Source organism: Falco peregrinus, chromosome 5, assembly GCF_023634155.1.
Source record: "Falco peregrinus isolate bFalPer1 chromosome 5, bFalPer1.pri, whole genome shotgun sequence".
NCBI classification, from domain to species: Eukaryota; Metazoa; Chordata; class Aves; order Falconiformes; family Falconidae; genus Falco; species Falco peregrinus.
This window is the reverse complement of record NC_073725.1, coordinates 66,035,390-66,048,902: the sequence shown is the minus strand read 5'-3', so window position 1 is coordinate 66,048,902 and position 13,513 is coordinate 66,035,390. Positions and strand designations below refer to the sequence as shown.

Below are 13,513 nucleotides of genomic sequence, written 5' to 3'. Positions count from 1 at the left end.
ACATGGGGGCACCCAGGCCCCCGACGCTGGGGAAGGTGGATGGGGACACAGAGACATGTTGCCATTCCCCAGGGGAGGCTGGTTAAGCCCTGCGCTGCCCCAGCAAGGGGCTTGTGTGAGCCGTCACCCTGGGTCTGGGGGTGTTAAAGGCAGCTACAAGGTCTGTCCCACCCCCAATCTCCCCCATTGCCTTTGTTGCAGCTCCAGTCATCACAGGTGGCAGCGCCAAGGGAGGGAATAACACCAAAACTTGGACGTGAACTTGAGTAGAGCCATGTTGGTGCCACAGAGGCCACAGCACAGTTTCAGACACACACACACACACACATGGTGCAGGGGGGTGGCCCGTGGCTGGTTGAATTTGGCGCACCCCCTAGGTTTGGGGTGCTGCTGTGCCAGCATCCTCAGCAGCATCCTCCAGTGGCACTGTCAGGTGCTGGCGCAGGAACTGCACCAGTGCCTCCCAGGCCTGGGCCAACACCTGCCGTCCTTGGGCCACCATGGTCCCCAGCAGCCTCCGCAGGGACCTGGCCCAGCTGAAGGCACCGCGGAGCTCAGCCATGCCGCGCTGGGCTCTCCGCAGCGGGGCCTGCAGCTGCCCCACCTGAGCCCACAGCTGTGCCAAGGTGTCCTGCAGCCGCTGCACCAGCATCGTGGGGGTCCTGCGCCCCCCGGCCGGCCTCGCCTGGGTGCCAGGACAGGCGGAGCGCGGGCAGGGGGATGCCTGCACCTGATTCCTGTGTCTGCACATCTCCTGGCTGCGGTGGAATGGCTCTTCCAAGCCTTGCTGCACAGCTGCTGTCTGCAAGAGGGATGGGTGGGTACGGGGGTCCCAGGCATCGGGGGATCCCTGCTCCCAGCCCCATGAACTGGCAGCTCTTACCCCTCTGAGGATGTGCTGAACCTGGAAGAGGTGGCAGGGGGTGTCCTGCTGCTTCTGCTTCACCATGACTATGGCTTGGCTTCTGACATTGCCGGAGAGGGAGCTTAGGGGATGGAGGTGGCTGCGCCAGAGACCCCCAGCCGAGGCCAAATCCAGCCTCTCCACAGCCCTGTCTGCTGTGGGGGAAGAGGGGCTGGAAACATGGTGCTGGGGGGGGCCTGGACTGCAGCATCATCCCAGGGCGAGGGGTGACACAGAGACCACAGCAGCATCCCAGGGCAGGGGGACACATGGGGACCCCCAGCAGTATCCCAGGGTCTCTTACCCACCTGCCTCTGGCCCAGGGGCAGGTAACGGTTCAGGCACTGCTGGGACGTAGCCAGTGCCTGTGCCACGTCATGGGGCACAGCAAGGCATGGAGGATGGTGGCCGTGACTGAGGGGATGCTGGTACCAGTGTCCTTGGGGAATCTTGGCTGCATGGGGGGACCCCTTGGGGCAGAGCCTGTGACAGCCTGGGGCACACAGGGGCTGCTGTGAGACGGGACACTGACACAGACCCCTCCAGGGACCCACGGGAGCCCAAGCAGGGGCACAGCCCCTGGGGATGGGGGTAGCAGCTGCAGCCTGGACTCATCCACAGGGTCCCAGGCAGCTCAGCCTGGGAGAGGGTGCACAGCGCTGACACCGGGGTGCGGGCAGGTGCCATGGAGTCCCAGTGCCACCTCTGGGGCCAGCCGCAGCTGGGGGGCTGCCCAAGACAGGGCCCTCAGCACCTGTCTCCTCTGGTGCTGCTGGCAGGAGGGGTGGGCAGCCAGCCCATGGCAAGCAGTGTGGGGCTCGGGGCTGACACGCTGCTGCCCTGCACCCGGGGATTGTGCCCCCTGGCCATCGTCACTGGAGCGGAGTGGGAGTGACACCCTGGTCTGGAGGGACACAGCAGGGTGCCACTGCATGGGATGGGGGACGTGGGGTGCTGCCTGCTGTTCCTAGTGGGATGAGCAGGCCTGACCCTGCACCCCCCCACTGCCAGACCCCGCAGGATGGGCCTGACTGGCCCCTGGGGCTGAGGGCATCCTGCTCTTGTCCTCCCACCCATGCAGGGGACAGGCCAGGGGTCTTCCTGGGCTGTGGCACGGACCTAGGACATGGAGGGGCCCCAGGTCTTGGAGGGACTGTTCCTCCACTTTCCCCCTTCACTCACCCTCAGCCATGGGATCTGCTCAGGGAAAGAGGCTGGTGTCCTGTAGGGTCAGCACCAGCTTGTCCCCTCCAGTGACCCCACTGGAAGCCCCAGCCCCTGTGAGGTCACACAAGGCCGTGACATCATCACTCCCCCATCCCCACAGAAGCCTCAGTCCAAGTGCAAAACTAACCAGAGTTTATTGCTTGGCGAGCTGCCCCCAACCCTACAAGACCAGGGGCCTGGAGACACCAAGGACATGGGGATCCAGCCAGGAGCTGGAGGTGACCCCAACAGGCACTTGGGGGAACCAAGGCACATTATGGCACAGTCCTGGCACAGGTGACAAGGGACAGAGCAGGCAGGTGTCCGCTATACAGGCGGGCACTAAGGTTACAGGCAAGGTGGGCAGGCAGGGGTTAGTAGATGCTCCTATTGAGGCTTGGGGAGGGGACACACCAACATCACCCCACCCCAGAGGATGCTACTTCATCTGCTGGTCCACCATTTGCTGGCCCGAGGGGGGTGAATGGTCCCACGAGCCAGGTCAGGGGGGTGTTGTGGGCCACATGCTCCACCAGCTCATCCAGCAGCTGGCGAGCTTTGGTGGCATGGGCACGGGCTTGGGCCAGCACGCTGCCCGTCACGTCCTGGAGGGAGGTGGCAGAAGCAAGGGCTGTCCGTAGCTCCTCCACGTTGTGCCGGACCTGCCCTGCCGTGTCCTGGATGCTGGTGGGGAGGCCCTGGAGGCTGGACATCAAGGGTGGCAGGAGCTCTGGAGCTGCTGCGTCAAGCTCTGCAGCAGGGCCAGCGTGCCCAACTCCACTGGCTGTGTGGGGACAAGAGGGTGGTGAGGGGCAAGGGGACACCAGGTGACCCCAGGGCCCCCTTGCCATCCACCTACCTCTGGTGGCACCAGGTCCTTGCCACCTCCGGGTTGCTTCTTGCTCCACTCCAGCCACTTTTGCTGCAGCTTCTCCTGCCCTCCCTGCAGCTTCTGGTCCATGCCCTGCTTGAGGTGCTCCACCTGGGAGGGGAGGCAGAGCCTGGGGTGGGTGGTCTGCTGCAGCCCTGGGCTGGCACGGGCGAAACATGGGAATGGGTCCTACCAGGTCAAGGGTGCGCTGGAGCTGGGCCAGCACGTCCTGGCTGCTGCGGCGGGCACTCTGCAGCTTGCCCAGCGAGTGCTGGAGGGCTCGATGCTGCAGCTTGGTCGAGAGGGAGCCCAGGCGCACAAAATAGCTCTGTTGCTGCTTCTGCTGCTCTGTTTCGAAGCCCTCCACGGCCGTGGCCAGCTTGGCTGGGCAAGAGAAGCTGCTGAGGTGGCCCCACCAACAACCCCATGTAGAGCCAGCATTGCTCTGCCCAGGCTCTACCCACCCCTCTCCAAGGGGACCCCCAGCCCATGACATCTCCAGGGGGTTGCGATCAGCTCCTTACCCAGCTCCTCATCCGTCATGGGCAGGTAATGGTCCACCAGCTCCTCAGACTTCTCCAGCATGGAGCCCATCCCGCTCACCACCATCTGGCCCACAGTGGAACCCATGACGGTGCTGACACCACTGCTCACCGCTGACTTGGTCAGCTCCACGCTGCCCTGCACGGCCCCTTTGGTCATGTCCATCACACCCGTCACCCGGCTGGTCACCGCGTCCTTGGCCCCAGCCATTGTGCTAGTCAGGACATCCTTGGCCCCCGTCATCGTGGAGGTCACCAGCTGCTTGGTGTCTGAGATGAGCTGGTGGTGGTGGGGGACACACAACCCTCTGTTAAGCAGTGCTGGGGGGGGACGACAGACCTTGAATGTGTTCGTCCACCCCACCACACTACCTTCTCCGGGGGCTGCTGCAGGATGGGCAGCTTCTCCTCCAGCTTATCCAGCCCCTTGCAGGCGTATTCATTGGCGGTGGAAACTACAGACGTGAAAATAGACGGTGTTTGATGCCCTGCTCTGCTCCGGCTGGGTTTTGGGATACCCCAAACCCATGGGGTGCTGCCCACCTCCCCCAGATTCTCCTCCAGCCCTTTGCTGCTGTATTCAGTGGTGGTGGAAACCAGGGATGAGAGTACAGCTCTTCCCTGCCCTGCTGCCTTGCGAGAGCTCTGCAAGGGCTGGTTTGGGGGGTACCCCGAGCCCATGGGGTGCTGCCCCCCCACCCCCACTCACTCTGCGGCTCCAGCCTGGTGAGGATGGGCTGTGCCCCACTGACCGCCGCTGCCGTCAGCGTCTTCACCCCCTTCTCGGCGGCGTCGCAGACGGACCTGACGTAGGGGTGGCTCTCCTTGGTGGAGGCATAGGCGGTGGAGACCATGCCGTAGGCAGAGCTCACCAGGGGCAGGTTGGCCACCCGCATCCCGATGCTCTGGAGGCACAAAGGGGTCAGGATAAGTGCGTGGGGGGTGATGGAGCCCCAGATACAAGGGGGGCATGGGGGTCATGTGGCCTCACCCCCCTGAGGGTGCCTTTGGCGTACTGTGAGGACTCTCCAAGCTCACCCAAGGGTAGGATAACCCAAAGCCCCGTCCCCAAGAAAGGACCCCTTGGACATCCCTGCCCCAGACCCACCCCCCACCTTTGCTCCCACTGACCTGCTGCTCCTCTGCCTTGGGCTCCGCTGTCTCGGGCTCGTTGGCGGCCATGGCTGAGCTGGGGGGAGCGGGGAGTGGGGTTAGAGCTCCCCTCCGTACCTGCGGTAGGGGGGACCCCCAGTTACTCCCCTCCTAGGGCAGGGGGCCCCCCACCCGGTTGGGGCCCCGCAGGACGGGGGTGGGGGGGTGTCTCAGGGAACCGGGCTTACCTACGGCGACCAGACTGAGCTCCGGACTCGCCCCGCTCCCGCCCCACCCGCCTTTATAGCCCCGGAGCCCGGCCCCGAGCGCATGTGACCGGGGCCCGCCCTGCCGGGGCCGGCCCGGGGCGGTCCGGGAGCACCGACCAGCGGGGAGCAGCGCGGCACCGGCACCGGGACCCCCCCGCACCGGGCTCCACCGGCACCGGGATGCTCCCCGGGACCAGGCTGCACCGAACCTCCCAGCACCGGGACCCCTCGGACAGGGCTGCACCGATCGCCGGGACCAGGACCCCCCGGACCGGGACCCCCCAGACCGGGCAGCACTGACCCCTCCGGGACCGGATCCCCCGCAGACCGGGCTGCACCGATCCACTCGGGACCGGACTGCAGTGATACGCCCAGGACCGGATCCTCCTTGGCACTGGATCTCCCGGGAACGGGTTGCACCGACACCCCCTCAGCACCCGATCCCCTGCAACTGGGCTGCCCTGACCCCTCCAGGACTGGATCCCACCCGGGCCCGGATCCCCCAAGCCAGGCCGCACACACCACCACCCCCCGACAGAGCTCAGGCACTGACCCCCTCAACCCCGCATCCCCCCCGAGGGCCCTCAGCACCCGGCTCCTGCTGTTCCCCCCACCTGGCACAGTGGAGGCAGTCAGACTGGTCCCAGTGGGTGCTAGTGGCAGGAGGACGAGCGGCTCTGGGGACCCGGTGCCACCTTGCTGGTGCTGTGACCACGCTGCGCCTGCAACATCGGGGCTCCCCCGGCCCAGCCCCGTGCCCGCGATAACCGGGGCGAAGTCCAGTGCCACACAGCCGCGGTTCACAGTCCAGCTGCCCCGGCACCCCACCGGCACCCTCCATCCCAGCACCCCACCAGCACCCGCCCTGCTCCCCCCACCCCGGCACCCCACCAGTGACACCTTCCCCACGGGGTCACCCCGTGCCCCCAGCTCTGCCACCCTACTGAGCCCCCCGGCGAGCCTGGCGCAACGCGGTGGCTCTGCTGAGTCATTTTAGGGCCTAAAAAGTTGTTTATTTTTTTAAAGTGCTTTGAAGCAGCTAAGACAAGAAATCCCAAGGGTCCCTGGGCTTGGGGACACTGCAGGAACCCCTGGACCCCCGCCGGGCAGGGCTGGGCACCACATCCTCTTCGTGCCACCGTCCCCTCCCTCCCTGAATGCATCCCTGGCTGTGGCATCAGAGGTCCCACGTTGGGTCACCGAGTCCATCGTCACCTCGTCCCCAGCGGGGATGGGGTTCGCTGCAGTGGGCGGGCACTCCCCGTTTGGCGTTGCCAGTGGCTCAGCGCTGGCTGCAGAGCTGTGTGGCAGCGGGTACCTGGTGCGTCCCCCCAACGGTGACACATCCTTCCCACTTGGCCATCTCCACCGGGACATCCTCCGGGTACTCCACCAGTGCAGGAGCGAAGGGTCCCACCAGCCAGGGCAGGGGCGCATGCTGCCCCACGTATTCCAGCAGCTCATCGATGCTCAGCTGTGCCCGCAGCACCGTCTCCCGGCTCTGCGCCAGCACCAAACCCGACAGGTCGTGGAAGGAGCGGGCGTGGGAGAGAGAAGCCTGCACGCCCTCCATGCTGTGCCGGACATGTCCTGCCGTCTCCTGCACGCTGCTGGGTAAACCCCGGGCACTGGCGGCCAGGCGGGTGCAGGCGGCATGGAGCTGGTGCAGGAGCCCGCGCAGCATGGCCAGCGTCCGCATCTCCACCTGCAAGGCAGCCAGCAGTGGCCCTGGGGTGGGAGGCTCCCCCTGCCCAGCTCAGACCCCCCACCTTGGTATCTTCCATGGGGACAGCCTCCCATCCTGTACATCGTGTCCTCCATGGGGACAGCCTCCCACCTCGTACCTTGGTCCTCCATGGCGACAGCCTCCTATCCCATGCCTTGGTGTCCTCAATGAGCACAGCCTCTCACCTCATACCTTGGTCTCCTCCACCAGCACAGTCCCCCAACCTGCACCTTGGTGTCCTCTACAGGCAAGGCCCCCACCCTATACTGCAGTATCTTCCATGGGTACCCCCACCCCACACCTTGGTGTCCTCCATGGGCACCTCTGCCCCATACCCTGGTCTCCTCCATGGGCACAGCCCCCCACCCCACACCTCAGTGTCCTCCATGGGTACCCCCACCCCGTACCTTGCTCTCCTCCATGGGCATGGTGTACTGCTGGCTCCACTCCAGCCACATGCGGTGGAGATGCTGCCGGGCGCTAACCAGGGACCCATCCATGCCCTGACGCCCCTGCTCGATCTAGGGGAAGGGACAGTGAGGTGGGAGCACACTGGAGAGTGCCGGGCTGGCACGGGGCCGGTACAATCCCCACCACATCCTTACCAGCTCGATGATGTGGTGGAGCTGGGCCAGGACCTGCTGGGCGCTGTGCCGTGCCCGCTGCAGCTCACCCAGCGAGCGCTGCAGGGCTCGGTGCCGCAGCTTGGCTGAGAGCGAGCCCACGCGGACAAAGTAGCTCTGCCACCGCCTCTGCCGCTCTGGCGGTGCCACCTCCACACCTGCCGCCACCACTGCGGGGACATGGGGTGAGAAACACGTGGCTGGACCATCCCGCACCAGGCACCAGAGCATCCCACGCCAGGAACTGAGGCATCCCACCACCAGTGTTGGGATGAACCCCCAAAGCTCTACATCCCCTCAAAGGGACATGGGGTGCCCACCCACGGGATGCTTGGCCACCGGGTCATGTGGAAGTGTCACCAAAAAGCCAGGTGGCCTCTCCAGTCACATCTGCCGTGACATGGGGCCAACTCTGCCCACCGCTACCCCATGCCGAGCTATAAATACCCGGGGTGGGTGGTGCGGAGGGCTATATTTGCTTTCTGGTTTCCAGGTGAGAGTTCACGCACTGCCGCACAGCATTCCCTGGCTTTGGGTTCCCGCCAGGTGGGGACTGTCCCCTGCACAGTGTCACAGTGGCCACGGGCACCGCAGGGGGCACGGTGCTGCCCTGGCAGGGCAGACCTGCCCAGGCTCCCCACGGGAGGGTAAGCAGGAGCACCAGTGCAAGTGATGCCAGGGTGGTGCTGAGCAATGGGGTGGGAGTTCCAGGGGGAAGCTTGGCACCCCCAGATTTGGGAGATGGGTTTCTGGTGTGGTCAGCACTCACCCCGCTCCTCGTCCGTCCCTGGCAGGTATCGCTCCACCAGCTCCTCTGATTTCCCCAGCACCGTGTCCACACCGGTGGCCAGCAGCCGGCCCATGCGGGAGCCCACCACAGTGCTGACGCCGGTGCTCAGTGCCGAGCACGTCCTCTCCACGCCACCCTGCACCACGCCGCGGGCCATGCCCACCGCACCGCTCACGGTGGACGACACCAGCTCCCTGGTCTCTGCCACCACCTGGGAGAGGACAACGAAGGGACGGCTTGTCCCACAGCCTCACCCAGCGCTGGCCGCCCCGCACCGTGTCCCCCAGGGGAGACCTTACCCTCTCCGGGGGCTGCTGCAGGATGGGCAGCTTCTCCTCCAGCTTATCCAGCCCCTTGCAGGCGTATTCATTGGCGGTGGAAACTACAGACGTGAAAATAGACGGTGTTTGATGCCCTGCTCTGCTCCGGCTGGGTTTTGGGATACCCCAAACCCATGGGGTGCTGCCCACCTCCCCCAGATTCTCCTCCAGCCCTTTGCTGCTGTATTCAGTGGTGGTGGAAACCAGGGATGAGAGTACAGCTCTTCCCTGCCCTGCTGCCTTGCGAGAGCTCTGCAAGGGCTGGTTTGGGGGGTACCCCGAGCCCATGGGGTGCTGCCCCCCCACCCCTACTCACTCTGCGGCTCCAGCCTGGTGAGGATGGGCTGTGCCCCACTGACCGCCGCTGCCGTCAGCGTCTTCACCCCCTTCTCGGCGGCGTCGCAGACGGACCTGACGTAGGGGTGGCTCTCCTTGGTGGAGGCATAGGCAGTGGAGACGGCACCACAGGCACAGCTCACCAGGGCCAGGCTGGCCACCCGGCTCACCACGCTCTGCCGGGGGATGGCAGTGAGCCAGGGACCCCCCAGTGCCCACAGCCCCCTCCCAGCCCTCCTTGCACCCCTACCTTCAGCTCCTGCCCATCCTCTGCCAGCACGGTGTTTTCGGCTGACATGGCGGTGGCAGCTGCAGTGGGAAGAGGAAGACTATGGGGTGCTGGGTGTGGGGGACCCCGGTGTGGCCCCCCTAGGGTGGCCGAGTCCCACAGCTGCCCCTCGCCATAGCACACGGTGGCGCTGCGCCCCACAGCCCCCCCCCTCCACAGCCCCTACCCTTCTCAGGGCTGAGACCCAGCAACTCATGGCATGGGTGGGAGGCAGCTGGGGGCCTCCGAGCCGCTGGAGGGGGCCTCACGGGGGTCTGGAAAGGGTTTGGGAGGGGTGGGCTGGCCCCCTGCCCTGCCGGGATGCGGTGGGGTTGGGTCCCCCTACCCCCCCTCGGGTCCCCCATCCCCGTAGGGGGGGGGTGTGGGGGTGATTCAGCGGAAGCCCGGCTGGGTTCGCCTTTCGCAAGCACGCGCTGGGGACGTGCCACCGGTCACCGGCCCCTCGGCCAGGGCAGCCCTCCCGGCCCCCCGCCCCCCCCCGGCCAGGGCAGCCCCCCCCCCCCCCTCCCCCAGCAAGGGCAGCCTCCCCCCGGCAGCGTCTCAGCCCTTTGGGGTGTCCCACCGCCACGCGGCTGTGCCCCCCGTCCCACGGGGGAAGGGCAGTGTCCCTGCCCTGCTGCCCCCCCCCCCGGCTTGGCCCTGGGCACCCTGGGGGGCACGTCCTGGGCGGGGTTGCGGGGGGGGGGGGGGAGGGGGGCTGCAGGCAGGTCCTGGGGGGGCAGGTCCCGTTGGGTGTCTGGGGGTGTCCCTTTGGGTCCCTGGGGGCAGGTCCCGGGGGGACGGAGCTGAGGGGGGGGAGCTTGGGAAGGCCGCAGCTGGGACCCCCACCCCCCACCCCACGACCCCCTAGAGCCCCCCCCGGCTGGTTTTCCACCCTCCAACTACGGCGAAGTCCCGGGGACAGTACTTACGGGGGGGGGGTGTGTGAGGGTCTGTCGCGACCCCCGGTCGTGATTGCGATCCCCGGTCGCGATCTCTGGCCCCCGCCCAGCACCGGATTCATAGTTGGCGGCGGAAGCCAATCAGAGAAGGGGCGGGCCGCGCCGCCACCAATTAGGAGTGAGGGGCGGGGCGGAGCGGAGCGGGCTTTGGGCTGTGCCGCCACGTGGGGCCGCGGGGGCCCGATCCTGCACCACACACACCCCCTCTCCTTGTCTCCGCAACGTCCTGCGGGCCCGGGGACACGGCGGCGACACCCCGTCCCGGGTGGGCGCCAGGGGCTCCGGGCCACCGGCCCATGCCAAGTGTCCCCAGCCCAAGAGTTCCCCTGCCACGTGTCCCCACACCAAGGGACACAATGGCAAGTGTTCCCTCTGCCTGGTGTCCCCTCCCCGGTGTCCCCATGCCAAACAGCTCCATACCAAGTGTCCCCTTGACACGTCTCCATGCCAAGTGTTCCCAAGCTAGGTGTCCCAATGTCAAGTGTCCCCATGACAAGCATCTCCATACCAAATGTCCCCGAGCCAGGTGTCCCCATACCAAGTGGTCCTAAGCCAAGTGTCCCTGTGCCAAGCAGAGCCCCACAGGGTCCCAGGCCTCCCCCAGCCCCTGTGGGTGCTCAGGCCAGGGGACAGCAGTGTCACTCAGCAGTGTCACCCAGCAGTCAGGGTCCCAGGCCTCTCCCAGCCCCTGTGGGTGCTCAGGCCAGGGGACAGCAGTGTCATCCAGCACTGTCACCCAGCAGTGAGCAATGTCTGAGGGTGGTGGGCAGTTGCAGGGGGCGGCCCTGTAGCAGAGCAGGCTGGCTTGGATGGGAAGGGGCATGGGCAGGGGAACAGAAGGTATGGGATGGGCACAGCTGGGGGACATGGTGCCTGTCACTGCACCTGGTGGACTTCACAGGACAAAACATAGGAGAAAGTGTGATGGCTCCAAGTGACAGTGTTTAATGTGCTCTTGCGGGGTGGGGACAGGGACATGTGCCAGGCAGGATGGGGATGGGGATGCGGGACAGCTTGAGCCAGGCGGGATGGGGATGGGGGCCACTGGGGTGGGCATCACAGCATGGGGACACTGGTGTGGGGGTGGGATGGAGACAGGCCATTGGGATGGAATGGCAGGATGGGGACGAGACACTGGGATGGGGATGGTGGGATGGGGACAGGTCACTGGGCCAGGGCCAGCTGCAACTCGACTCTCCCTGCCTCAGTTTCCCCAGGAGAGCTCATCTCAGCTGGGGACAGAGTGGCAGGGAGGGAGGGGACACTCCTGGGCATGTGGGGTGGCACCAAGCCCTCTGCCTAGGGGTCTGGCAGGTGCTGCTCGTCCCCCTTGGGCTCACAGCCGGTGTCCCCAGTCTGGCTGAGGACAGCCACCTCCTGTCCCCAGCGATGCGGGGGGCTGGCGCAGAGGGTGTCGCGGGTGGCAGTGAGCCGCGGGGCCACCTGCCGCAGCAGTGCCAGCAGCCGGCACTCACAAGCCCAGGGGTTGCCCGAGATGTCGAGGTCCAACGCGGGGCCGGGGGGCCGGGGCGGCAGCGCCAGTGCCCGCAGCCGGTTACGCGCCAGGTCAAGGACGTGGAGATGATGCAGGGGGTGGAAGATGCCGGTGGGCAGCTCCTGCAGCTCGTTGTCCTGGAGGAAGAGGAGGCGCAGGGCGGGAGTGGGCGCGAAGGCGGCGGGCGGCAGCGTGCCCAGCCGGTTGCCCTCCAGGTCAAGCTGCTCCAGTGCCTGCAGCCCAGCCAGCGCGCCCGGTGCCAGCGATGCCAGGCGGTTCTTGGACAGATCCAGGCTGCGCAGGGAACGCAGCCGCTGGAAAACCGCTGGCGGCACCTCTGCCAACGCATTGGCAGCCAGGTCGAGCCAGCGCAGGTGGGGAAGGTGCTGGAACCAGCTGGGCTGCAGCGCCTGCAGCCGGTTCCCCCGCAGCACCAAGTGCTGGAGGTGGCCAGCGCTGGTGAAGATGTTGGCGGGGAGGTCGGCCAGGAGGTTGTTGGTCAGGTCGAGGATGCGCAGGGTGGGCACGGGCCGCAGGAGGGCTTCGGGGAGGGTGGCGAGGCGGTTGGAGGAGAGGTGAAGCTCTTGCAGCCAGGGCAGCCCAGCCAGCGCGGTGGGGGGGAGAGTGGCCAGCGCTGTGAACTCCACCGAGATGGCCAGGGTGGTGGTGGGCAGCCTGCTGGGGAAGGTGCTCAGGGTGGGCTCCGTGCAGACGAACCGGGTGGCATTGGGTTGGGGGGAGCATGGCGCAGCAGGGCTGAGCGGCAGCAGCAGCAGCAGCAGCAGCGGTGGCAGGATCTGACCCGGTGGCATCATGGTGCTGGGCTGCGGGCAGGCGGCCATCATCAGCCGAGGGTTGTGCAAGCCTTGTTGCCACCAGCTCTCCGCCCCGGGCGGGCAGGCCATGGCTGCAGGCAGGAAGGTGCTCAGACCCCCATGTCCCCCCAGCCCTGACCCCAGTGGAGCTCCCCAGCCCTCCCCTCACCTTTCCCAATGAGCCGGCGAGGCCTCCTTGGGGACCGTCCCGTCCGTCTTCCCGGTGTCTGTCACACCCAGGGCGGTTGGTGGCTTGGCATCACGTGCCAGTTGGGAAATCACAGCTCACAGGGTGCCAGCATCCGGGGCGTCCCCGTGTTCCCATGGCACACATGGCTCCTGGGGGGGGACAGCACTGACACCCCCACTTCCACCCTCACCCCTCTCAGGGACGTTATGGGACCCCAGCACACACCACACCATGGGCAGCACATGGTGCTGCACACCCACTTGGGGGAAACTGAGGCACGGCGCGTCACGGGGAGCGGTGGGACCCTGTGTCACACCCGCAGCCTCACGGCAAAGCCCCACGAGTGGCCCCGTGTCATGGTGAGCCGTGGCCAGCGGGGGCTGCGGGCTGAGCACCAAGGAACTCAGTGCATGGGAGAGGGGCTGCGAGTCGGTGGGTGTGGGTGCTGGGGGGTGGGTGCTAGGGGAGGGAGCTTGGGGGGGGGGGTCAGCACACGGGTGGGTGGGTGCAGAGGGAGGTGTAAGCACAGGGGGTGGGTGCACGGTGGGTGCCCAGCAGCGTGTGAGCACGGGTGGGTGCACGGGTGTGTGCAGTGGGATGCATGTGTGCCCATGGCAGGGGGTGCATGGCATGGGGGGGATGCGTGCATGCAGGGGGGGCTTTGCACACCGGCAATCCCCAGGCCCCCTAGCCCTGTGGCCCCCACCCACCAGCAGCACCCCAGTGCCCAGCCCCGGTCTGTGCTGCCCCCCAAGGCTGGGGGTCCCAGGGTGGGGGGGTAAGAAGGCACCGAGGCGGTGGTGGGGGAGTCGCCTCTGGTAAACGGGCGTTTATTGGGGCCGCGGGGTACAGACCGCGGGCGGCCGCATGCATGGCCGCGGGGAGGGGGGGGGCACCCGCCGCCCCCCCACCCTATTTACAGCCTGCCACCCCCCCTGGGGACCTGCCACCCCCCTGGGGACCTGCCACCCCAGGGCCAGGCAGGGGTGGCACCGAAAGGGCACCCTTTGCCAGCAGAGAGTGGGTTCGGTGGGGAGCCCCCCCAGCCCCAGTGGTGCCCCCACACCCCTGCTGTGCTTTCCAGGAGGGGTGGGGTGCCTGTAG

The 13,513-nt window shown here is 66.9% G+C and overlaps 3 protein-coding genes across 6 annotated transcripts; all 3 read right to left on the bottom strand.

Annotated features, from left to right (window-relative positions):
• Nucleotides 1-2,246: 2,246 nt before the first annotated feature.
• On the bottom strand, nucleotides 2,247-4,904 carry LOC101911594 (perilipin-3-like). The gene is given in 9 exon segments (XM_055804123.1): nucleotides 2,247-2,831; nucleotides 2,834-2,894; nucleotides 2,970-3,092; nucleotides 3,175-3,365; nucleotides 3,506-3,803; nucleotides 3,896-3,978; nucleotides 4,233-4,428; nucleotides 4,655-4,712; nucleotides 4,864-4,904. Coding segments are annotated over 8 exon segments (1,305 nt in total). The 5' UTR covers nucleotides 4,706-4,712; nucleotides 4,864-4,904; the 3' UTR covers nucleotides 2,247-2,529.
• A 971-nt stretch (nucleotides 4,905-5,875) lies between these two features.
• On the bottom strand, nucleotides 5,876-9,362 carry LOC101911771 (perilipin-3-like). Of its 2 annotated transcripts, none has more exons than XM_055804122.1 (8): nucleotides 9,135-9,362; nucleotides 8,930-8,988; nucleotides 8,660-8,774; nucleotides 8,323-8,405; nucleotides 8,003-8,234; nucleotides 7,216-7,403; nucleotides 7,018-7,131; nucleotides 5,876-6,589 (listed from the first exon to the last, which is right to left on the bottom strand). In XM_055804122.1, exons 1-8 carry the CDS (start codon nucleotides 9,310-9,312, stop codon nucleotides 6,167-6,169), a joined length of 1,392 nt encoding a protein of 463 aa, XP_055660097.1. In that variant the 5' UTR covers nucleotides 9,313-9,362; the 3' UTR covers nucleotides 5,876-6,166. The 2 variants fall into 2 exon arrangements, with proteins under 2 accessions (XP_055660097.1, XP_055660096.1); XM_055804121.1 differs by having other exon boundaries at nucleotides 8,660-8,855; nucleotides 9,135-9,361.
• A 1,467-nt stretch (nucleotides 9,363-10,829) lies between these two features.
• LRG1 (leucine rich alpha-2-glycoprotein 1) lies at nucleotides 10,830-12,500 on the bottom strand. 3 transcript variants are annotated; one of them, XM_055804124.1, is made up of 2 exons: nucleotides 12,389-12,500; nucleotides 10,830-12,228 (listed from the first exon to the last, which is right to left on the bottom strand). In XM_055804124.1, exon 2 carries the CDS (start codon nucleotides 12,217-12,219, stop codon nucleotides 11,209-11,211), a length of 1,011 nt encoding a protein of 336 aa, XP_055660099.1. In that variant the 5' UTR covers nucleotides 12,220-12,228; nucleotides 12,389-12,500; the 3' UTR covers nucleotides 10,830-11,208. The 3 variants fall into 3 exon arrangements, with proteins under 3 accessions (XP_055660099.1, XP_027648689.2, XP_055660100.1); XM_027792888.2 differs by having other exon boundaries at nucleotides 10,830-12,311; nucleotides 12,389-12,478; XM_055804125.1 differs by having other exon boundaries at nucleotides 10,830-12,223; nucleotides 12,389-12,464.
• Nucleotides 12,501-13,513: the final 1,013 nt, after the last annotated feature.

Bases quoted from the DNA above. Each gene is read 5' to 3' on its own strand.
- LRG1 (XM_027792888.2), bottom strand. From the start codon at position 12,309: ATGGCCTGCCCGCCCGGGGCGGAGAGCTGGTGGCAACAAGGCTTGCAC.
- LOC101911771 (XM_055804121.1), bottom strand. From the start codon at position 9,312: ATGGGGGACCCGAGGGGGGGTAGGGGGACCCAACCCCACCGCATCCCG. The intron at 8,235-8,322 runs GTAAGGTCTCCC...GTCCTCTCCCAG, and splicing joins TGCAGCAGCCCCCGGAGAGG to GTGGTGGCAGAGACCAGGGA. The intron at 7,132-7,215 runs GTAAGGATGTGG...CCCTTCCCCTAG, and splicing joins TCCACCACATCATCGAGCTG to ATCGAGCAGGGGCGTCAGGG.